Genomic DNA, 25,242 nt, shown 5'->3' with positions numbered 1-25,242 from the left:
TTCTAAAAATTGGAACATAAAGCAATATATCAGGTTAGGCAGTCACAAGGTAAACAGGCTCATCCTACTAGCGCAGAAGCTTTACTTATAAATAGGAAAATAATCCACTAAAACATTAGAGAGCCACTTAGATTAAGTACCCAAACTGCCCCCAAAATATTAATCCTCTGTCCTTAAATGTGTAAACTACTAACATGGAAAAGATTGAAAGTCACTGTTTTTGTGTATAAATATATTAGCTATAAGTAAAAATAAATCCCATGGGGGAAAGGGAAACAAAACTGAATTTATTTGGTCATCCAGTGATAACTAATTTCAGAAACTATACTGAACACACAACACTTAGATACAGGTTTTAAATAAATTTTATCTTGATTTTAAAAAAGCACTGATTTTGGTTTCAAAAACTGTCACTCAGTGTCTAACACTTTTGAATTTAAAATGCCACCAATATCTTGGGATTATTTTTCACTTCATATTATGAAACTCACCTGAGCTCAAAACACTAGGTAAATCTATAAATCTAGAGCCATGAATTATTCTTTAATAAAATTTTTCAGTATACTTTCTGAACACACCATCCCTTCCCTCTATTCTTAAAACTTCTAAGATTTGGATTTATGAAGCATTAGGTTCTTTGACTCTAATATCGAAAACAAAGATGTGAGGTCAAAGTGATGACAGAAGAGACCAGTACTTAAAAAAGAAAACATTGGGTAAAGAATAAGAACACTTAAGGTGGTTGTTCAACCTTCACAATATTATAAAAGTACATGTAAACAATGATTCTTTGTGTCCTTTTTGTTCTTTTTAAATCTGAAATAAACAATTACATTTACATTAAAAGTAAAGCTACAGAAAATAAATCTTATGCGCTCAAAACCAGGACAGAAAGAAATAAAAGCCATCACTAACAGCATATGATCATCAAGTTAGGGAACACTATACAAAAATTCTCAAGAAAGTATTCAATTAACAACTTAGGGATTTACAAGTGGTATTTTACAACCTTTCATAAAGCTAAGTATCAACATGACCTTATCGATATTTACATTACTAACTATACAATAAAAACCTTACTTCTGACTATTCTGATATAAGGTATAAATGTGTACTTTACCTTAAATATGAAAGTGTGTCATGTACCCATTTCGAGATTCATTACTAGATTCACAAAAGGAAAATTGGTTTTGAAAAATTGTTGCTTGTGAAGTTCATTTATATGTTTTTTTTAAAAAGGCCAATACATTTTTTTCCTTTTCCATTTAGAAAAGTAATAATACAGATATAAATACTAAAACACAGTCTGTCCAATATAAAGAAACATTAAATAAAAACAGTATGTGTGAAAATGGAAGCGAAAAGTTATATATACCTTGCAAAGACTTCGAAAGGGGGAGTTTGTCATCAACATCATCAGTTTCAGAAGGGCCTGCTTTGGAATACAAAGATAATACTTCAAAAGTAATCCCAAAAATATATTTTGGGTCACTTTAGTAAAGAAATTTAAAATATATGGAATAATATAGCCTTTTCATGAACAAAAAAGGCAAAATATTTAAAAAATGACTGACAAAATGAGTGGTGCCAATTTATGGTCTCAGGAAATGGAAAAAAGTGTGCTCAGATAAATGAATATATAGACAGTCAAAAGAAATTCTGAAAATGACTAGACATATGGATTGAATGGTAATGATATGTCTAAAATGGTGAATATGGATATATTTTTTAACAGTAAAGGGTTCATAACAGCAAACTGCAACTTTTATGTCATTCAGATTATAAGTGCAGGTTTATCTTACAAGATATATTTGTTCCTTCCTGGACAAATATTTGTTTAATCTTTTGTCATACTGAAGAAAATGCAGAATCAAAGTGTTAAAGCTTTCTCAGGATCCCTAAAATCATGTAATTAAACTATCAGTAAGCTTGAATCTCCTTTGAAATAGAAACATGACAAACTAACAGTTAATTCAGAATCCCCCTTTCTTGCAGATTTATAAGCACTTTTTAATAACATGGTTCTTTTCCAATTATTAACATATAAAATATTTTGGGTTAATTAAACCTTCACAAAATGCTATAGAAATTAATGTAACACACCTGCATGTACTATTCAAGCATTTTAAATAATGAAACAGAGTTAAACAAAAAAAAGTTTTCAATAGCTACTTAACATAAAACATGTTCTCACATGAATAGGATTACAAACCACCTCACTAACTATCTCTGAATAATATGCTTTGGCAAATATTCTAAGACTCTTGAAAGGCTTGCTAATGCATGAAAAATTTCACAGAGACACAAACCCACACATTGTTAAGCAAAAGATACGTCATAGAGAAACACAATTTTATTTAAAAAATGCAAAAGTTGTTTCTATTTGGAATTTCAACTAAGAGCAAGACACTGAATGAAAGAGACCTGAATTCAAATGCCAGATTCACTGCTTCCTAGTCATGTGATCCTAGGTAAAGGTATACAGAAAAAAAAAAAAATTAAATTATAGCTAAGGGTAGTAATTGACGTCTAAATACTGCTTTAGCTACTTTTTCACAAGTTTAGCTATATGGTATTAAAATACTGTTCTGTTCTAATTCTTTTTCATTAGGCATTCTTTAAGTCAAGGTGAATTTCTTAGGATTCCTATTACACAGAATTTCTATTTTTTTAATCCTCACCCGAGGACATTTTTCCATTTATCTTCAAATAGAGTGTGGGGGGGAGGCAGAGGGAGAGACAGAGAAACATCGATGTGAGAGAGATCAATGTGAGAGAGACACATCGACTGGTTAGTTCCTGCACGACCCCAACCATGTCAAGGAACAAATCGCAATGGAGGTTCATACCCTCGACCGGAATTAAACCTGCAACTCTGGTTCGTGGGCTGACGCTCAAACCGCTGAGCCAAACCAACCAGAGCTAGAATATCTATTTTAAATAACCTGTTTATTACTCAGTTCTAAATTACATTATGTTTAGGGAATTTTAAAGGCTATCTGTGAACAAGTATAAAGTCAATTTTTGTAAAAGATTCATGCTTTATAAAAAAAACATTTATTTGCTGGGGACAGAGTTCTGGATATCCATGAACTAGCTCATGTTTTTAAACTGTAAGGTTCAAATATTCTACTTATCATTTTTAAGTACTCAATGACTTAGATCTGTATGTATGTCATAATTCTGTCAATTCTTTATTTCTACTTTTATTTTGAGGCTACCTTGTTAGGTATATAAAAGTAGCAATAGTTTTACCAATTTAGTGACTTATTATTATATTATGTATTATTCTTTATACCTGTTACTTTTCTTTTCTGGGCTCAAATTAATATTGCTAAACTTTTATTTCATTTAGCATACTGTCACAGATCATTAAACATTCAAATTATCTATGGTGCATCATTTTAGTTACATCTGTTTAAACCATATACATTTGGATTTTATTCATCATATCATAGGCAGCATATCTGACTCACACACTCAAAATGCTAGTAGGTCTACCAGTCATTGAAAATTGAATGTTACCAACACTCACATCTGAGTACCACTACCTTTGAGGAAGACTGACAAGTACACAGAGATATATGTCCAAGACTATTTGGGAATACCAAAAGTTTTGGAAGAAAACATAAATGTCCTTATGTAAAAGAATGAACAAATGACCACACAAAATAACCACTACAATGACAGTATTAAATGTACATGTGACAAAATACATACATCTTGAAAACTTATACTGAATGACTGACACACACTAACATATACACAATATATAAAATATGATACCTACCATTTGTGTCAAGCTTAAAAAATGAGAAAATACTACACATAAAATGTATGTGCATGGATATACACACACACACTGATACTTCTGTGGAAATATATATACAGTAAAAATATAAAATTATTATCTGGAAGAAAAATCCTCATATCAAGAAAATGGTTAATTCAGCTGGAACAGGGAAAAATGAAAAATATTGGAGAGCTCAAAAAAGGGTGTCAATTACATATTTAACATGTAAGTCATGTACAAGACGGAGACAACAAAATATTAAGATACAGTAAACCTGGGCAAACAGACATTTTATTTGTAGATTTTAAACATTTCATTTTAAAAAGCATTTAGGTCCTGGCTGGTGTTTGGCTCAGCGGTTAGAGCATCAGCCCACAGACCAAAGAGTCATGGGTTCAATTCCGGTCAAGGGCACATGTACCTCGGGTGCACTTCGGTCCCCGGCCAAGATTGGGGTTGTCGGGGAGGCAACCAATCAATGTGTGTCTCTCTCACATCAATGTTTCTCTCTCTCTCTCACCCCTGCCTCCCCGTACTCCATCTGAAGATAAATAGCCCTAGCGGGTTTGGCTCAGCAGTTAGAGCCTCGGCCCGTGGACCAGTGAGTCGCAGGTTCGATTCCGGTAAAGGGCAAGTACCTCAGTTGCGATTTGTCCCCGGCCCTAGTCCTGGTAAGGTCATGCGGGAGGCAACCAGTTGATGTGGCTCTATCACTTCGATGTTTCTGTCTGTCTATCTGTCTCTCTCTCCCTCCCTACCACTATATCTGATAATGGGTAGAAAAATATCCTCAGGTGAGGATAAAAAAATAAACAAGCCCTGGCCGGTTTGGCTCAGCGGTTAGAGCGTCCACCTGCGGTCCAGAGAGGCCCAGGTTCGGTTCCCGCTAAGGGCATGTACCTCGGTTGCAGTTTGTCCCCGGCCCTGGTTGGTCGTGCGGGTGGCAGCCACTCGATGTGTCCCTTTCACATCGATGTTTCTCTCTCTCTCTCTTCCTCTCTCTCCCTCCCACTCTGTCTGTACAAAAAATGGAAAAATGTCCTCGGATGAGGATTAAAAAAAAAAAAGAAAAAAAATTAAAAAAAAATTTTTAAATAATAAAAAATATTTTAGAAACTATATTACAGCGCAGCCTGTGTGGTTCAGTGGATTGAGCATCGTCCCATGGACTGAGAGGTTCCTGGTCAGGACACAGGAATTGGGGTTGTGCACTTAGGTCCAGTGGGGGTACGTGCAGGAGGCAGCAGATGAATGTTTCACTCACACTGATGTTTCTCTCTCTCTCCCTTAAAAAGAAAAATAAATAAAAACATATTTAAAAACAAGAAATTATAATACAGCAATACAAATAAATGAAGTACACTCAACAATATGTCTTACATTCTATTTTACAAAAGAAGTCTAAAACAAAAGAGTAAATGCTGAAGGATTCTATTTATATGAAATATAAAACCAGACAAACTAATCTAGGTTGTTACAAGTCACATCAAGGGTTGGTTGCCAGAAATGTAGCCCAAGGGAAGGGAGCTTCTAACATACTGATACCTAACAAGGGACCTTTAAAATACACACAGCACAAGTGACAGATATGAAAAGAGAAACAGATAAACGCACATAGACAGTTGGACATGTTAAGACTCTTGCACATTACAGAACAAGTAGAAAGAAATATCAATAAGGATATAGCAAATCTGTTCCAAATTATCAACCAACCTTAACAAAATTAAAATAACTAAAATTATACAAAGAATGTTCTCTAAATACAGTGAAAATAAACTGAAAATCAGTAACAGAAAGATATCTGAAAGTCCACAAGTATAGGGAAATTAAAACTACACACGTCTAGCCCTGGCTAGTTTGGCTCAGTGAACTGAAGGGTCATAGGTTCGATTCCCGGTCAAGGGCACATACCTGGGTTGCACATTCGATCCCAGCCGTGATCAGGGTCGCAGAGGAGGCAACCAATCAATGTGTCTCTTTCAAATTAATGTTTCTCTCTCTCTCTCTCTCTCTCTCTCTCACTCGTACTCAAACTTACTCTCCCTCCCTTCCACTCTATCTAAAGTTCAATGGAAAAACATCCTTGGGTGAGGATTAACAAAATAAAAAACAAAACAAAACAAAAAACACACTACACACGTCTATATAAACCACAGGACAAATAGGATATCACAAGAGAAATTAGAAAATATTTTGAGTCCGGCTGGTGTGGTTCAGTGTTTGAGCGTCGACCCAAACCAAAGATCGCCGGTTTGATTCCCAGTTAGGATACATGCCGAGGTTGTGGGCCCAATAACCAGTGGGGGGCATGCAGGAAGTGGCCAATCGATGTTCTCTTTCATTGATGTTTCTCTCTCTCTCTCCCTCTCACTTCCTCTCTCTAAAATCAATAAAGGAAAAAAAATTAAAAAGTAAATATTTTGAACTGAAAGAAAATACAAATCAATGCTTATGGGGTATTGCAAAACTAATGCTTAAGAGAAAAATTTACGGCATTAAATGCTTATATTGGAAAAGATCTCAAATCAGTGATTTAAGCTTCTATCTTAAGAAACAAAATTAAGCCCCTCTGGTGTGGTTCAGTGGATTGAGCTGAGCTTCGCCCCATGTACTGACATGTCCCAGTTCAATTCTGGGTCTGGGCACATGCCCAGGTTTTGGGCTCGATGCCTGGGTTTTGGGGGAGCTTGCAGAAGGCAGCCAATCCATGTTTCTCTCTCACATCTATGTTTCTATCTCTCTCTCTAAAAAAAAAAAAAACAATAGAAACATATTTTAAAAAAAGAAAAACAAAATTAAAATTAAAGCAAGCAGAAAATAAAAGAAACATAAGAGCAAAAATCACAAGTAAAAGCTGAATCATTGAGGAAAAGTTTGGTTTTTTTATCCTCACCCAAGGACATTTCTTTATTTTTTGTTCAGATAGAGTAGGAAAGAGAGAGGAAGAGAGAGAGAGAGAGAGAGAGAGAAACATCGATGCAAGGGGGACACATCAAGTGGTCGCTCCCCTCACAACCCAACCAGGGCCAGGGACAAACTGCAACTGAGGCACATGCCCCTAGCGGAAACCGAACCCAGGTCTCTCTGGACCACAGGCCGACGCTCCAACTGCCGAGCCAAACCGGCCAGGGTGAGGAAAAAGTTTTTTGGGCCCTGGCCAGTTTGGCTCAGCGGTTAGAGCGTCCGCCTGCGGTCCGGAGAGACCCGGGTTCGGTTCCCGCTAAGGGCGCGTACTTCGGTTGCAGTTTGTCCCCGGCCCTGGTCGGTCGTGTGGGTGGCAGCCACTCGATGTGTCCCTTCATGTCGATGTTTCTCTCTCTCTCTCCCTTCCTCTCTCTCCCTCCCACTCTATCTGTACAAAAAATGGAAAAATATCCTCGGGTGAGGATAAAAAAAAAAAAAAAAAAAGTTTTTTGGAAAAAATTATAGAGCTGAACCTGGTCTCTACTGGGAGTAATACTGTTTCCCAGGGGACATAGCAATGTCTCGAGACCTTCTCAATTGTCACAACTAGGAAAACACTACTGATAGATATCTGGTGGCTAGAGGTCCCAGAGGCTACTTAAACATCCTACAACACAGAGCATACAACAGATATCCATAGCAATGAACTGTTTGACCTAAATATCAATATTGCCAAGCTTGACGAACCTGAGCTAGGTCAACCAAGAAAAAAAAAAAGGTAAGGCAAATTACAAAACTGGAAATGAGAGATCACAATAAACCTTACAAACATTAAAATAAAATAAAAAACTGCCCTGCCTAGTTTGACTCAGCAGTTACAGTGTCGCCCTTGGTTGCAGGATGGATCCCTAGCTGAGGTTGGGGTCCTGTGGGAAGTAACCAATCAATGTGTCTCTCTTACATCAATGTTTCTCTCTGTCTCTCTCTCTCCCACTCTATCTAAAAAAAAAAAAAAAAATCAATGGAAAAATATCCTCGGTTGAGGATTTAAAAAAAAAAGAAAACTTGCCCTGGCCGGTTTGGCTCAGCGGTTAGAGCGTTGGCCTGCGGACCAGAGAGACCCAGGTTTGGTTCCCGCTAAGGGCACGTACCTCAGTTGCAATCTGTCCCCGGCCCTGGTTGGCTGGTGCCGGAGGCAGCCACTCGATGTGACCCTTTCACATCGATGTTTCAATGTTTCTCTCTCTCTCCGTCTCTCTCTCTCTTCCCCTCCCAATCTATCTGAACAAAAGATGGAAAAATGTCCTCAGGTGAGGATTAAAAAAAAACAACTTAAGACAAAGTAGACAAATTCCTTAAATGATACAATTTGTCACATCAATCAAGAAGAAATACATAAACCAAACAGTCCTATAACAAAAGAAATTAAAAATTTTTTTAATGTTTTTATTTATTCTTTAGAGAGGGGAAGGGAGAGGGAGAGATTGAAACATCAATGAGAAAAACACTGATCAACACCAATTGGCTGCTTCCTGCATGCACCCTATTGGGGGATCAAGCCTGCAACCCAGGCATGTGTCCTGACCAGGAATCAAACCAGTGACCACTTGGTGCATATAGGTCAATGCTCAGTCACTTAGCCACACCAGCCAGGCCTATTAAAAGAAATTTAAAAATTAACAGAGTAGGGTTTATTATTCCAGATATACCTGGCTGACTCAACATTTGAAAATTAATGTCAATTACCATTTGAACATTCTAAACAAGAAAAACCATGTAATCACCTCAATAGATGCAATAAAAACTTTTCAAGAACACCCAATCACCATAAAAATGATTCACAAACTGACACAAGGGAACTTCCTCAAACTGAAGCAGGGCATTAACAACAACAAAAAATATCCACAGCTACCATACTGAAAGATTTCCTCCTAAAACTGTGAACAAGGTAGGGGTGTCTGCGCTCACTACTCCAGTTCAATATACCACTAGATGATCCCAGCCAATACAATTAACACAAGAAAAAGAAAAGGAAAAAAGGAAAAAACCAATGTTTACTTAGAAAATCCCAAAGATTTTACCAAAAAGTTGCCAGAACTAATAAGTGAATTTTAACTAGGTCACAAGATATAAGGTCAAGACATAAAAATCTATTGCAGTTCTATATATTAGCAATAAACAATTAGAACCAGAAGTGTAAAAGTACAGTAACACTTATGACAACACCAAAAAACATTAACTACTTAAATATATCTTACAAAGTATGCATAAGATTTCTATATTGAAAACAAAGCAATGATGAAAGAAACCAAGGAAGAGCTTAAGTGATAAGACATATATGCCATGCTTATAAATCATGAGAGTCCATATTAAAATATTCAACCCAAGTTAGTCTATGGATTCAGTACAATCATCACTAAAATCCCCAAGGGACTTTTAAACTAGTCAACAAGCTAATTTTTAAAATTTTTATGAAAAGATAAGGAGCTAAGATAGGCAAAATAATTTTTAAAAAGAACAATTTTGATGAATTCCCACAATCTGACTTCAAACTTACTATAAAATTACTTTACTCAACGTAATTTTGGTAAAAAGATAGACACAGATCAATGTAACAGAATATACTCAAGAATAAAGGTAATGCAACAGAAAAAGGACAGTCTTTTTAATTATTAACATAACGCTGGAAAAACTAGATATTCATATGCATAAGTTCCAGCTCAATATCTTGCACACTATATAAAACCTAGGTCTAAAATGATTACAGACTTAAACATAAAAATATTTATGAAACACAGAAGAAAATCTCTGTGACACTGAGTCAGGCCAAGATTTCTTAGCTATGATACTTAAGTAAAATCCATACAAGGGGAAAAAAACACATACCTTTGACTTCATCAAATTAAACTATTTGCAAATCACACCACAAATGACTTTTACTCAGAATATACAAAGAATTGTCAAAATTCAATTAAGAAAAATATACAGCCCAAGCCAGTTTGGCTCAGTAGTTTAAAAAGAAAAACAAGCCCTGGCCGGTTTGGCTCAGCGGTTAGAGCATCCGCCTGCGGTCTGGAGAGACCGGGTTCGGTTCCCGCTAAGGGCATGTACCTCGGTTGCAGTTTGTCCCCGGCCCTGGTTGGTCATGCGGGTGGCAGCCACTCGATGTGTCCCTTTCACGTCGATGTTTCCCTCTCTCTCTCTCTCTTCCTCGCTCTCCCTCCCACTCTATCTGTGCAAAAAAAGGAAAAATGTCCTCGGGTGAGGATTAAAAAAAAAAAAGAAAAAGAAAAACAATATTTATTATATTTATGCATGTTATTAAGGTACTAGCTGTTATAAAGGATAAATATTTTCCAAAATTTTAACTTTTTAATTAAAAATCCTCAGAACTATCTCAACCTTTTCGCCATGCAATTTCTAATGTCACAAGCAATAAAAGGTTCAAAACTGACAGATAAAATCCATTATGAAATGCATTAATATGTATCAGGTATTTATTCACATGATTATAAACCAGAATAAAATTTTTAAAAATGTTTTTGATTTTTTTAGAGAGAGAGGAAGGGAGAGAGAGATAGAAACACTGATGTGAGAGAGAAACATCAATCGGCTGCCTCCCGCATGGCCCCCATTGGGGATGGAGCCCGCAACCCTGGCATGTGCCCTGACCGGGTACGAACCAGGACCTCTCAGTCCATGAACAATGCTCAACTCACTAAGCCACACCAGCCAGGCAAGGCTTATCTTTTTAAATCAACTAAACCTATTAAGTAAATAAATATTAAAATTAAAATAAGGGACCGGCCAGTGTGGCTCAGTGGTTGAGCGTCGACCCATGGCACCAATAGGTTGCCAGTTCAATTCCCAGTCAGAGCACATGCCCAGGTTGTGGGCCCAATCCCCAGTGGAGGGCATGCAGGAGGTGGCCAATCAATGTTCTCTCTCATCAATGTTTCTATCTCTCTCTATCTAAAATCAATAAAGAAATGTCCTTTAAATGAGGTGTCATGAGACGGTCACTAAAATGGCTAAAAAGAGTAAGACTGACCACATAAGTGTTGACAGGGATGTGGAGCAACTAGAACTATCATATACACTGCTAAGGAAATGTAAAATAGTACATGCACAGTGCAAAGCAGTTTGGCAGTTTCTTGAAAAGTTGAATACCTACCATATGTCCATGCTATTGCACTTCTAGGACTATACTCAAGAGAAATGAAGGCATATTTCCACACAAGAATATATACACAAACATTGACAGTAGCTTTTTTTTTTAAATAGCCCTGAACTGTAAACAACCAAATGCCCATCAATAGACAAAGGGATAAACAAATTGCCACATAAGCAAACAATGGAATAATACTTAGAAATAAAATGGAATTAGCTATTGATACATGCAAATCCATAGATGAATTTCAAAACAATTATGTGGAATGAAGTCTTTCACAGCACCCACCCATAAAACAGTACATACTTGATGATGATTCCATTTACATAAATTTCTAAAATTGAAAACTAATCTAAAATGATAGAAAATAGATCCGTGATTGGTGGGGGGGCAGTGAATGACAAAGGGATATAAGGAAACTTGGAGGTTAGGGTCATTTCATTATCTTGATTGCAGTAAAAATAGTTTGATAGACATATACAAAAAAACTAATCAGATTTTGCCCTTTAAATGTTTTGATGTACTTTATGCATCTGTAAGTTAAACTTACTATTAATCTAGAAAACATTAATCTAAACTAAAATCCATTGATGCATAAAAGTGAACTACACTGTGAAATTATGACCTTTAATATCTTCCTCATAGTCAAGCAAAAAGATATGTAACAAAACAAAAAATAGCTAAAATTTATTCATGGCTTACCTTTTATAGATTTTTAAGATAATGATAATGTTTATAGTTATTTTTGTTGTACGAGTAGAGCTATTAGAGTTTCAGGAGACCTTAGTGCCCTTGCAAATAACATTAGAAACTGGAATTAAATTCTAAACTGTGCCACTTTCGCTTGCCCTTTTAAGAATGTTAATGGCTATTTTACAATTTCCCTGTAATTGTTTAAGTTTATTGCATTGCTCAATCGTTAAAATCTATTTTATTCTACTGATAAATTATAAGTACATATGCCAATCAAGAAACAATAAATAAGAAGTATTTAAAGAACTCAGGTAATTGATAAATTTAAATTTTTACCACTGATAACTTTTAGAAAGAAAGACCGTATTAGATAGTATTACCTTGAATGTTATATTGATAGTAATCGGGATCTTCTGATTCTTCCTTTACTGTCACAGCTGCCATTTCCAAGGAAATACCTGTAAAAGCAAATACAATTATATAATTATACTTCAGGGCACTCAGTAAAATGGTAAGGGAAATCTCTTCTGCCCTCCTAATAATGCAGTGTAATGCATATATATTTTAATGACTTTGAAAGGACAAAAGTATTCTAGATAACAGGGAGTCAAATTCACCTAAAACCCAACCTAGACAAAGTTTTAAGCACTATTAATATTCTGGGATTATTTATGGCTAATTTTTTCCCTCTGGAAGTTCTACTCTTTGTATTTAAAGAAAGTTAATCATGCCCGGCCAGTGTGGCTCAGTGACTTGAGCGTCGTCCTATGAATTGAGAGGTCCCAGTTCAATTCCCGGTCAGGGCACATGCCCAGATTTCTGCTCAATCCCGGTAGGGGGGTGTGCTGGAGACAGTCAATCAATGTTTCTCTCTCACGTGAATGTTTCTATCTCTCCCTTCCTCTCTCTCTAAAAAATTTTTTAAAAAAGGAAGTCAATCAAACTATATTCATTCACTATTAAAAATATTTTTACTGCCTTGGACAGTGTGCCTGCGTGGTTAGCATGTGGGCCCTGAGCACCAAAGGGTCATGGGGTTGGATTTCCAATGAAGAGCATGTACCTGGGTTGCAGGTTAGATCTTGGCCCCAGTTAGGGTGCATGCAGGAGGCAACCAATGGATATGTCTCTCTCACATTGATGTTTCTCTCACTCTCTCCCCCTTCCTTTTATATTTTGGATTAGCTCTTTGTAAATCAAACACAACAATCCTTTGTCAGTTGTCTTACAAATAGTCATTCCCTGTCTTACATATTCCTTTGACAAATTTTAACATACTACATTTTTAGCTTTTTCATTAGCCAAATACACTGCTTAAAAAGCATTCTAAGTATTTTTTTCAAGTGCTTTTAACCTAAACTTTTATTATATTTGGAATTTTTAACACTTATTGAAACAAAATCAGATTATAAATGTTTTGTTTTTAGTAGCCTTGTTGATTCTCTTTGTGTTCTATAAACATAATATAACCTGTAAAAGTTAATGGTGCCCTCCACTTTCTAATTACTTACACCTCATATTAGTACTGGTTTCTATGTCTAGAACACTGGTAAGAAAACTGATGACAATGTGCTTCTTTGTCTTACGAGGAGTGCTTCCAGTAGTTAACTATGAAATATAATGACGGCATATACAATTACATATAATAGTCCAACCAATCATGTTAAGAATTTCTGCTGCCTTTTCATCATCTACCCAGATGATATTACTTTTAATTAGTTCAATAAAATAAGAAAGTAAATTAAGAGATTTTCTAACAAAATCATCCTTGTATTTCTAAATTCACCACATTAAAGATACGTACTTATTTTATTTTTTTACAAATTTTAGACCACAGTAAAAGCCTCACAATGACTGACTCTCCAACAGTGAGAATTCAGATATAACAAAATTATCTACTGGCTCCCATTCTCTGCAAGAGGTCAAACAGAGGTAACATTATTTTGCAATGATATGAAACTGCATTTTACCCAATGGAAATGTTTAGACCCTACCTATAGCCCATGCTCAGGTTACAGTTTAAATATTCCTTTAATAAGAAAATACTGTAAATATCCATTTTTCTTTGCTAATCACAGAAGCTAATTATAAAATACATATAATGATTTTTTAAGGATTATATAGTATTGCCCTGGCTCGTTTGGCTCAGTAGTTAGAGCATCAAGGGCACATACCTGGGTAGCAGGTCTGACCCTCGGAGCCCCAGTCCAGGTCGTTCCGGAGGCAACCAGTCAATGTGTCTCTCTCACTTCAATGTTTCTCTCCCCCCCCCATCCTCCCTCCCTCCCCTTCAGCTCTATCTAAAAATCAACAGAAAAATATCCTCAGGTGAGGATTAACAAAAAAATAAAATAAAATAATAAAAATTATGTATTATTTTTTAAAGATGAAGTTGCTTTCATTCTGAGTTTTATCACACGATAATAAAAAATTTTAATAGCCCAACTGGTGTGGCTTAGTGGTTAAGCATGGACCCATACACCAAGAGGTCGCCAGTTCGATTCCTGGTCTGGGCACATGCCCAGGTTATGGGCCAAATCCCCAATGGGGGCCATGCAGGAGGAGGCCAATCAATGTTCTCTCTCATCAATGTTTCTATCACTCTCTCCCTTCCTATCTCTCTCGAAAAAAATGAATAAAGAAAAAAAAAACTATAACAATAAAATTTTAATCAGGTGAGGAAGAGCTGTGTCCTCTTTAAATAAGCAAAAATACTTGTACCGCATGGCTAGTATGGCACACACCCAGGCTGTGGCCCAATCCCAGTGGGGGGCATGCAGGAGGCAGCCAATCAATGTTCTCTCCCATCAATGTTTCTCTCTCTCTCCCTCTCCCTTCCTCTCTCTCTAAAATCAATAAAGAAAAAATACTAAAATACAAAAACAAAAGACACTTGTGCCCTACAAATAGAACATGGCAAGAAAGCAAATGTTAAGTAAAATTTCCCAGATCACACTGAGATCTAAAAGAACTTGAACAGTAAAAATCATTTTAACTATATAGTAAAGGTGGGAAAAGGAAAGAAGTACTAAAAGTAAATAGCATAATAATGATATCTTCATTTTCCCTGCGTTAATAGGCAACAAAACCAAACTTTAGAACTACATGAAATACAATGTATTACTGACATAAAAACAAGCATTAGAGTTCAATGGAATAGAAATGAGAGAAATTTGGCCAACTGATTTTTGACAAAGCACAGGCAATCCAATGAAGAAAGGTTCTTTTCAATAAATGGTGTTGGGACAACAGTATATACCCATACCCAAAATGATGAATTTAGACTCTTATAAAAATTAACTCAAAATGGGTCTTAAAGCTAAACATAAGAGTTAAAACTATAAAAGTCAAGAAGAAAATATTATCATAAAAATCTTTACGACTTAGATGGGCAAAGTTTTTCTAATATAACACCAAATGCACAAGTTATTAAAAAAAAAAAGGAAAACTGGGTTGTATCCAAATTTTAAAATCTTTTAGGCTTCAAAAGAAACCACTTAAAAATGAATAAAAAAATGCCACAGACTAGAAAAATATATTTATAAAACCTTATTTCTGAAAATAGGCTTATACCCAGAATATATAAAGAATTCAGCCTGGCCAGTGTGGCTCACTTGGTAGAGATCGTCCCATGCACCAGGCAGTCACCAGTTCAATTTCTGGTAAGGACACAAGCCCAGGTTTTGGGCTCGATTCCCAGTATAAGGTGTGCAGGAGGCAGCCGATGGATGTTTCTGTCTCATCCATGTTTCTCCCACTCCCTTCTTCTCTCTGAAATCAAAAAAAACATATTTTTTAAAAAAGTAATTCATATAACTAAAAAAAGAGGCAAGAAAACAAACCACCCAATTTAAAAATGGACAAATAATTTAAATAGACAGTTAATCAAAGATGATGTAAGAATGACTAATAAGCACATAAAAAAAATTCTACATCATTAGGAAAATGCAATTAAAACCACAATTATATACATTCTGGAGATAGTAAAAAGATCAGTCAGGGCTAGGTACTAAGGGAAAGAGATGAACAGGCAGAACACAGAGAATATTTAGGGCAATGAAACTAACTACTCTGTATGTTACTATTAACAGTGGATACATGTCATTATACATGTGTCAAAACCCACAGAATGCACAAGACTGAACCCTAATGTAAACTATAAACTTTGGGTGATCATGATATGCCAAAGTAGGTTCATCAATATGAACAAATGTCTCACTCCAATGTGAAATGCTAATAGCAGGGGAGGCTATGTATGTGTGGAGGTAGAAAGTATATTGAAACACTCTGCACTTTCTAATTTTTTTTTTATCCTCACCCGAGGATATTTTTCCATTTTTTGTACAGATAGAGTGGGAGGGAGAGAGAGAGAGAAACATCGATGTGAAGGGACACATCGAGTGGCTGCCACCCGCACGACCAACCAGGGCCGGGGACAAACTGTAACCGAAGTACGTGCCCTTAGCGGGAACCGAACCCGGGTCTCTCCGGACCGCAGGCCGACGCTCTAACCGCTGAGCCAAACTGGCCAGGGCACTTTCTGTCTAATTTTGCTGTAAAACTAAAACCACTCTAAAAATAAAGTGTCTATTTAAAAGCAAAAAGAGCCCTGGCCGGTTTGGCTCAGCAGTTAGAGCGTCAGCCTGAACACCAGAAAGTGCCGGGTTCAGTTTCCGCTAGGAGCACATACCTCAGTTGCAGTTTGTCCCTGGCCCCAGTTGGGGTCATGTGGGTGGCAACCAGTCAATGTGTCTCTCTCGCATTGATGTTTCTCTCGCTCTCTCTCTCCCCTTCCCTACCTCCTGCTCCATCTGAAGATAAATACAAAAATGTCCTCAGTTGAGGATATAAAGAAAGAAAGAAAGAAATAATAAAAGCAAAAAGCAGAGTCTGCCAGTGTGGCTCAGTGGTTGAATGTCAACCCATGCACCAAGAGGTCGCCGGTTCGATTTCACATGCCCAGGTTGTGGGCCTGATCCCCAGTGGGAGGCATGCATGAGGCAGTTAATGGATGTTCTCTCTCCTCAATGTTTCTATCTTTCTCCTCCTCTCATTTCCTCTCTCTCTAAAATCAATAAAGGAAAAAAAAAAATCTTTAAAAGCAAAAAGAGAAAAGAAAGAAACACCCACTAGGACAGCTATAATCAAAAAAGGCAGACAAGCCCGCCAGTGTGGCTCAGTGGATTGAGCATTATCTCATGGACTGAGAGTTCCCAGTTTGATTCCCAGTCAAGGCACATGCCCGGGTTGTGGGCTTGATCCCCAGTGGGGGGTGTGCAGAAGATGGCTGATTAATGTTTCTTTCTCACATTGATGTTTCTCTCTTTCTCTCTCCCTTCCTAAAATCAATAAAAATATATTTTAAAAAAAGACAGATAATAACAAGTACTGACAAAGACAGAGAGAAACTGAAACCCTTATACACTGCTGCTAAGAACATGAAATGGTGCAGCCATTTGGGAAAATAGTTTGTCAGTAGCTCAAGTTAGAATTACCACAGAAATAGCAATTCACTCCTAGGAATCTACCCATGAGAAACAAAGACACATTTCCACACAAAGACACATATGTGGATGTTCATAGTAGTGGTATTCAAAACAACCAAAAAGTGGAAACAACTTAAGATGTCTACCAAACAGTACATAGATTTTTTTTTTTAATCCTCACCTGAGGACACTTTTCCATTTTATTTATTTATTTATTTTGTTCAGATAGAGTGGGAGGGAGGGAGGGAGGGGGGGAGGGAGGGAGGGAGGGAGGGAGGGGGGGAGGGAGAGAAACATCGACATGAAAGGGACACATCGAGTGGTTGCCACCCGCACGACCCATCCAGGGCCGGGGACAAACTGCAACTGAGGTACGTGCCCTTAGCGGAAACCAAACCCAGGTCTCTCCGGACCGCAGGCCGATGCTCTAACCGCTGAGCCAAACTGGCCAGGGCAGTACACAGATTTTTAAGAAGGTAGTATATCCATACAATGAAACAACATTTAGGTATCAAACACACTAAAACATTTTTTGAAGATGAGCCTCAAAACGTGATGCAGAGTAAAAAGCAAAATGTAAAATATTATGTACTGTTTGATTCCACTTGTATTAAATGTCTATAAAATCCGAATTAGAAGTGTACAGGTAGTGACTGAAAATGGGAACTAGATTTCTAGCTGGGGTGATGTGAAATGTTCTAAAGTTGAATTGTGGTGAACACTGCAAAACTGTATACTTACTCAACATCACTGATTATACACTTAAGATGGGTAAATTCTGTGGCATATAAATTATATCTCAATAAAGCTATCAAAAAAATCAATATGAAGTAACATTGTAAACATAACATTCAAAAATAATCAAATAGCCCTGGCCAGTTTGACTCAGCAGTTGGAGCGTCGGCCTGCGTTCTGGAGAGACCCGGGTTCGGTTCCCGCTAAGGGCATGTACCTCGGTTGCAGTTTGTCCCCGGCCCTGGTTGGGTTGTGGGGATGGCAGCCACTCGATGTGTCCTTTTCACGTCGATGTTTCTCTTTCTCTCTCTGTCTCTCTGTCTCTCTGTCTCTCTCTCTCCCTCCCTCCCTCCCTCTTTATCCGAACAAAAAAAATGGAAAAAGTGTCCTCGGGTGAGGATAAAAAAAAAAATTTTTTTTAAATCAAACAGCAAGAAAATTTGGGGGTTAAAAACTGTTTCTTTGGACAGTAGAAAACGGGTATGCAAAGGGAAAAGGAGATTAAGAGAGTTATTACATTAATTTTTGTAAAAAGCACAGCAGAACTAGCTGACATTTTACGCTATTATTCCTGTATAATTGGGGGAAAAACTATTAATTTTGTCTACATGTAATTAGCAGCAACCTTCTAGCTACCATTTATCAAACGAACTATCTTTTGAGGTTTCGTATCATAAGCTAACAATAACAAACAATGTCACCACTGAAATCTATTTGTCCACTTCTATTCAAAACAGTAAGTATTGAGTCAAAATATAACCTATTAAAGACTTTCTTACTTAAATTATATGACTGATTCTAAAAGACTAGTACATACCAGAATCTTCTGTGGGTTCAGTTTTCACTTTGATGGGGCCACAACTGAAAGGAAAAGGAAACCCTGATGAAGCTACGCACTGGTGAGGGCCACTCACGCAGCGTTCCGATGCACTGGACCTGCGTTCCGATGCACTGGACCTCAGTATAAACTCACTCACCTGATCAAGCTGAATATAACACCAACTCAACTCTAAAATTTACATATTTATTTCTTGCATAAACATCACTTGTCAACTGAATTTAATATTGTAATTCCAATTTAATTTTGGGGGAGGGTTAAGTACTAAACAAAATTAATGTAAAGTAGCAAATTAACTTTCAAATTCCACTTTACCAGAAGACCTTACATCTACAATGTGATCATCACACAATCACATTCGTATCACCCAGTACTACTGTCATTCAAAATAGTAAGTCAAAAACTGTATTTTCACAAGATCTCAAAATGATTCAATTGCATATTAAACTTCAAGACATGTGACATAGGCCTTTTTAATATTCTAATATCTCAATAAACTAAAACTTGGTGAGGTGTGCAAATTTATTCGTACTAATGAAATGTTTTACCTTCCACCTGGAGATAGCATTGACCTTTCAGTATCAGTTACCATCACACGACCACCTATATGTATAAAAAAATCAGATTTAGGTTCTCCCAACACTTCAAATTTGACAAATATTTGCAAAGTTCCTAAATATAGAATGAACTGGGAAAGTGGGAGTTCACAGCTCTGAGTCATACTAGAATGAGTATTGCATTAGTTTATAAAAGTGTCTTTTGTTCTCCTTCATAAAAAAAGATAATTGGGGATGATAATCATAACAGTTTTTATCCCCTCACCCACAGCACCTTTCCTTAAATGAAAAAGTTCTTATTTTTATCAGTGGAACAAATACAGCAATATACTATTACTCTACTACTATAGAATAAGCCTCTACTAATGTATAAATGATAAAGACTTCTATTAAGAGTAGATCTGGCCCTGCCCAGTGTGGCTCTGTGGTTAGAGCATTGGTCCACACATGGAAGGGCCGTGGGTTCGATTCCAGGTAAGGGTACATACTTGGGTTGCAGGTTCAATCCCCAACCCAGGTCAAGGTGCAGGCAGGAGGCAATCAATGGATGTGTGTCTCTTTTAAATCGATGTTTCTCCCTCCTTCTCCCTCTCCCTGCCCCTCCCTCCCTCCCTTCCACTCTCTCTAAAAATCAATGGAAAAAAATATTCTCTGGTGAAGATTAACAAAAAGAAAGAGAGAGAGTAGATCTTGCTCTGAAGAACAGGAAAACAGGGACTGCTGACAGGTACATGATTTCTTTTTAGGGTGATGAAAATGTTTGGAATTTCTATAGCAGTGATAGATGTACATCTTCTAAATATACTAAAACCCAATGAAATGTAGACTTTAACATTGTGAAATTTATGTTTGTAAAAAAAGGGGGGGGGATGACTCTTCCAAATACTAATGAAAATGTAGCCTCATACACTGCTAGTGCAAAGGAAACAATCATGTAAAAAAAGTCTGGCAGTTTCTTAGAAAGTTAAATATATAACTACCATATGATCTAACCATTCCAACTTTATGTACTTACCAAAGAGAATGAAAATATATGCCCATATGAAGACTTGCACTCAAATATTCATAGCACTTTCTTGCCATTTTTTTTGTTAATCCTCACCTGAGGCTAGTTTTTCCACTGAATTTTAGAGACAGTGGAAGTGAGGGTGGGGTAGGGAGGAAGACAGAGAGAAACATCGATGTGAGAGAGACACATCGATTGTTAACTCCCACACACGCCCCGACCAGGGCCAGGGATTGAACCTGCAACAAAGGTATGTGCCCTTGACTGGGAATCAAATCTGCAACCCTTTGGTGCAAGGGTCAACGCTCTATCCACTGAGCCACACCGACCAGGGCATAGCACTTTCTTTATAATAGCTAAGTCATGGAAACTCAAATTTTCATGGACAAATGAATGAGGAAACAAATTGTAGTGCATCAATACAATGGAATACTACTCAGCAATAAAGATATTTGACTACTAATACATGAAACAACATGGGTAAGTCTCAAAATAAGAAGGGAAACAATTTTTTTAAAGTTGAAAATAAAAACCCACTGCAATCACAAGTTTTGGCAAACCCATCCACTTGGACCACTCATTATAAAACACCCTATAGAAATATTCCTTAATTAATAACCAGGCCGCAATGCTTCAAAGCAAGTTTCTAAAATAAAAGAGTTCACCAAATACAAATGGCAGACTAGGGCTAATCTAGAAAACTTTAAGGAAAAAAAAAATACTTATCACCAAAAAGGCTGAATCTTAATTTAAATGTAACAAATAATTCTTTTCTTTCTCAGTCTTAAAAAGAACATATACCAAAAAAAAACAACAACAGTTACATCTTAATGGTGAAAGCCTGAATGCCTTTCAGCTAATATCTAGGACAGGATGAAATTCTGTATTGGATGTTCTAGCCCAAAAGTAACAGAATTAAGAAATAAAAAGCATTCAGACTGCAGAGGTCAACTGTCTTGATTCACATAGACTATGACTCACCATTGAGAAAGCCCAGAAATAAACAGTCGGGGTCAACTAACTTTCAACAAATATGCCAAAGCAATTCTGGAGTTAAGGATAGTCTTTTCAATAAAATATGCTAGCACAACCGAAATATGAATTTATGCCCTTACCATGTACCATATACCAAAATTACCTAAAAATTGAAATTAGATCTAAATGTAAGAACTCAAGCTATAAAACTTAATGGAAGAAACATAGCAAATCTCTATGACCTTGGGTTAGGCAGATTTCTTAGATAATGATGTGAAAAGCAGAAGTGGTAAAAGAGTAAAATGAATTTCATAAAAATTTATAAACTTTTGCTCCTCAAAAAAGTTCATCAAGCCCGGCCAGTGTGGCTCAGTGGATTGAGTGTCATCCCTTGGAGGTCCCCATTCAATTCCCAGTCAGAGCACATGCCTGGGTTGCGGGCTTGATCCCCAATAGGGGACATGCAGGAGGCAGCCAATTGATGTTTTTCTCTCACATCAAAGTTTCTATCTCTCTCTCTCTCAAAAAAAAATCAATAAAACCATATTTTTTTTAAAAGAACATTAATCAAGCAAGTGAAAAGGCAACTTGTAGAAACAGAAAATATTTGTAGGGAGAATATACAAAAAACTCTTACAACTCAATAATAAAAATACAAATAACCCAATTAAAACATGGGGAAAGAATCTGAATAGACATTTCTCCAAAGAATACATATAAATGCCCTGGCCGGTTTGGCTCAGCGGCATTGGTCTACAGACCAGAGAGTCCCAGGTTCGGTTCCCACTAAGGGCACGTACCTGGGTTGCAGTTTGTCCCCAGCCCCAGTTAGGGTCATGTGGAAGGCAACCACTCGATGTGTCTCTCTCACATCGATGTTTCTCTCTCTTTTCCTCCCTCTCTTCCTCCCGCTCTATCTGAGAATAAATGCAAAAATGTCCTTGGGTGAGGATAAAAACAAAACAAAACACATAAATGGCCAAAAAGCACATGAAAAGATACTCAACTTTAGTATTTAGGGATACACAAACCAAAACCACAACAAAATACCATTTCAATACCATTAGGATGGCAAAACTCAAAGGGTCAAAGGGATGTGGAGAAACTTGAATCCTCAACTGATACTAATAAGAACATAAAATAGTATAGTCACTTTGGAAAACAGTTTGTCAATTTCTTAAGTGAAAATTACATTATGACCCAGCATGTTCACTCCTAGGTATATATCTCTAAGAGAAATTAAAGTATACATACAGATAAAAACTTGTTTAATTATGTTCACAGTATTACTGTTAATAATAGCCAAGTGGGAAAAATCTAAATGTCTATCAACTGGTGAATGGATAAATAGGTGATATATTGATACAATGGAATACTTAATAATCAATGATAAAAAGAAAAAAAAAATTACTGATATACCCACCAACAACCTGGATGAATCTCAAATGAATTATGCTGACTGAAAAAAGCTAATTTCAAAAGGACATATACTGTATATTTCATTAATAAAACATTCAGGAAATAACAGATGGGGATGATAAAAAAAATTCTAAAATTAGATTGTGACAATGGTTGTAAAACTCTTTTTAAGTTTTTTCATTTTACATTTTCAAAATATCACTGAATTATATACTTAAAATTGGTGAATTTTATGGCATGTCAAATATACCAAAATAAAGCTTCTAAAAAATTAATCTTTTCAGCATGGTGAAGACAAAATAAAGGTTATTTAACAAACAAAAAAAACTATGTCTGGGTGTGTATACATTATTGTCCTTTCATCCTTACATTAGTTAAGAGACTGCCAATGATAATGGTTATTTACTTTCAGAAGACTCATATAAACCTGGCTCCAAAGCATACCTATCTTCTCAATGTCACTTTTCCCTTCAAATAGAACGGCTCAATTTCCTAAAAGAAAATTCTGTTGAACTCCTCCCTCATTTCTTTAAGGACCTATCTTTTGAATTTTTTTTTTTTAAGAATAGTTTATTGGCCCTGGCCAGTTTGGCTTAGCAGTTAGAGCATCAGCAGGTGGAGTCACAGGTTTGATTCTGGTCAAGAGCATGTACTTCGGTTGTGGTTCATCCCCAGCCCTGGTCAGGATCGTGAGGGAGGCAACCAGTCGATGTGTCTCTCTCACATCGATGTCTCTCTCTCTTTCCCGCTCTATCTGAAGATAAATGGAAAATATATCCTTGGATGAGGATTTAAAAAATAGTTTTTTGATTTTTAGAGAGAGAAAGAGGAAGAAGAAAGAAACATGGATGTGAAAGTGTGAACCTAGCCAGCAACCTTTTGGTGCACAGGACGATGCCCAATCAACTAAGCTACACCAGCCAGGGCTTCAAAGGCCCATCTTAATGCCCTCTTTCTCTTGAAAGCCTTCCTGGACTTTGAAAGAATCCTTCCTCCAACAAAGTTCCACAGTACCATTCCTGTGGCATGTACTTTATGTTGTTGCTGCAGTGACTTTATGGATTTTATTGTTTTCATTAGACTACCAGCACTCAAAAAGCTTTAATGCTTACACATAGTTGTATGTCCTTCCCCATCCAATCTTTTGCCTAATAATTCCATTCCTGATCTATAAACATTAGGTAAATTAAATCATCCTCAAAATTCTGGGAAGTGAGGGTACATCCATTATATGATCTTACATATTACAAACACAAAACCTTAAATACACATCATAAAGCAAGAAGCAGAGCTGAAAACAAGTCTACTTTTTCAGCTCAAAGACTTTTCACTAGTTTCCATAAATATCGTAAGATTCCACTACAAAATATCTTACATCATATTCTCAAAGTAAAAGAGAAATCATTATAATGTATTAAATTTGGCAAAACAGGTTTAGGAACTCATCCAGCTATCATATAAGCAAAGCAATCACTTACCTAGGTGCTTCTTTGGCTCTAGGAAAGGTCTGCATTAAAACAAAACAAAAAAATATATACATGAATACACAAACCAAAATTACTGTAAAGCATACATTTAAATGACTTCCACAGTAAGCATGAATTTTTAAAATATATTTTAAAAAGCTTATTCAATTTTATATAAACAAACTGTTGGTGAGCAAAGGAGAAAAGTACGTTACCTCTTAATGATAAATGAAATCCCGGCTTTGTTCTCCAAAATCCATTTCAGAGTTGCAAGATCATAGTTCTCAGGGTGTTTAAAGGCAACTCCTTCTGGAAGCCCCTGCACTACCACAGCTGACTGATCTCGTAACATCTTCTCATATGGAACAGGCACCACTGTTGATTTTCCTAAGGCTTTCCCTGGGGTGGGAGACAGTGGTGAGGTGAGATGGAAAGAAGATGAACATCATTAAATGTTAAGATTAAAAAACTAAACCATTTATCACAGCTCACTAAAGAGCATTCACGCCATTATGTAATACCTGATTTCAAAACTACTTTGAAATACTATAGGGCCCTACTCCAATGTAAGCAGAAGTTCTAAACCTGAAATGAAGCCAAAGGGCCATAATAAAATTATGTAAAATATTTACTTAAAACCTACATAAAAGGATAGGAACAATGGTTGATTTCTTGCACTATCTTATCTTTCTTCACAGACAGAACTCTGGTATAACACTCCCACTCTGGTATAACACTATCTTTCCATATACAATTCAGCCTCAGGACATGGAAACCTGACTAATGCAGGCAATTTAGGTTATCACTGAAAGTTGCTGTTTTTTTAATCCTCACCCGAGGATATTTTTCTACTTATCCTCAGATAGAGTAGGACTAAGAGAGAGGGAGAGAAAGGATAGAGAAACATCGACCTGAGAGGGACAACCAAGACTGGGGACAAACTGTAACCAAGGTTTTTGCCCTTGGCTGGAACTGAACCCCCGGACTCACTGATCCTCAGGCCGACGCTCTACCGCTGAGCCAAACCGGCCGGGGCTATCACTGAAATTTATTAAATGAACACAACCTATTTTTACAAATAACTGCATTCTATCAGGCGGTCAGTGTGTACAAAGCAGTGAGCCCAGCCCAGAGATGCTAGAAATTCCATTACCCAGAGTTGTATTTTACGTAAAACCCAGTGTAATCTGTATCTTCCC

General features: G+C 36.7%; 1 protein-coding gene across 15 annotated transcripts in view; it reads right to left on the bottom strand.

The window, feature by feature from the left end:
* Positions 1–25,242, bottom strand: part of GTF2I (general transcription factor IIi) — a 115,797-nt gene that overhangs the window by 60,659 nt on the left and 29,896 nt on the right. For 5 of the 15 annotated variants that reach the window (XM_036280776.1, XM_036280779.1, XM_036280782.1 and 2 more), the window contains 6 exons: positions 24,259–24,442; positions 24,056–24,084; positions 19,169–19,223; positions 18,600–18,643; positions 11,942–12,019; positions 1,376–1,435 (listed from right to left, as the gene is read on the bottom strand). In XM_036280776.1, the coding sequence (XP_036136669.1) occupies positions 1,376–1,435; positions 11,942–12,019; positions 18,600–18,643; positions 19,169–19,223; positions 24,056–24,084; positions 24,259–24,442 (450 nt within the window). The remainder of the gene's footprint in view (positions 1–1,375; positions 1,436–11,941; positions 12,020–18,599; positions 18,644–19,168; positions 19,224–24,055; positions 24,085–24,258; positions 24,443–25,242) is intronic. The other 10 variants (XM_036280778.1, XM_036280781.1, XM_036280783.1 and 7 more) reach the window with 5 other exon arrangements.

The sequence above is a fragment of the Molossus molossus genome, unplaced genomic scaffold, assembly GCF_014108415.1.
Source record: "Molossus molossus isolate mMolMol1 unplaced genomic scaffold, mMolMol1.p scaffold_m16_p_3, whole genome shotgun sequence".
NCBI lineage: Eukaryota > Metazoa > Chordata > Mammalia > Chiroptera > Molossidae > Molossus > Molossus molossus.
This window is presented reverse-complemented; position numbering and strand designations above follow the sequence as displayed.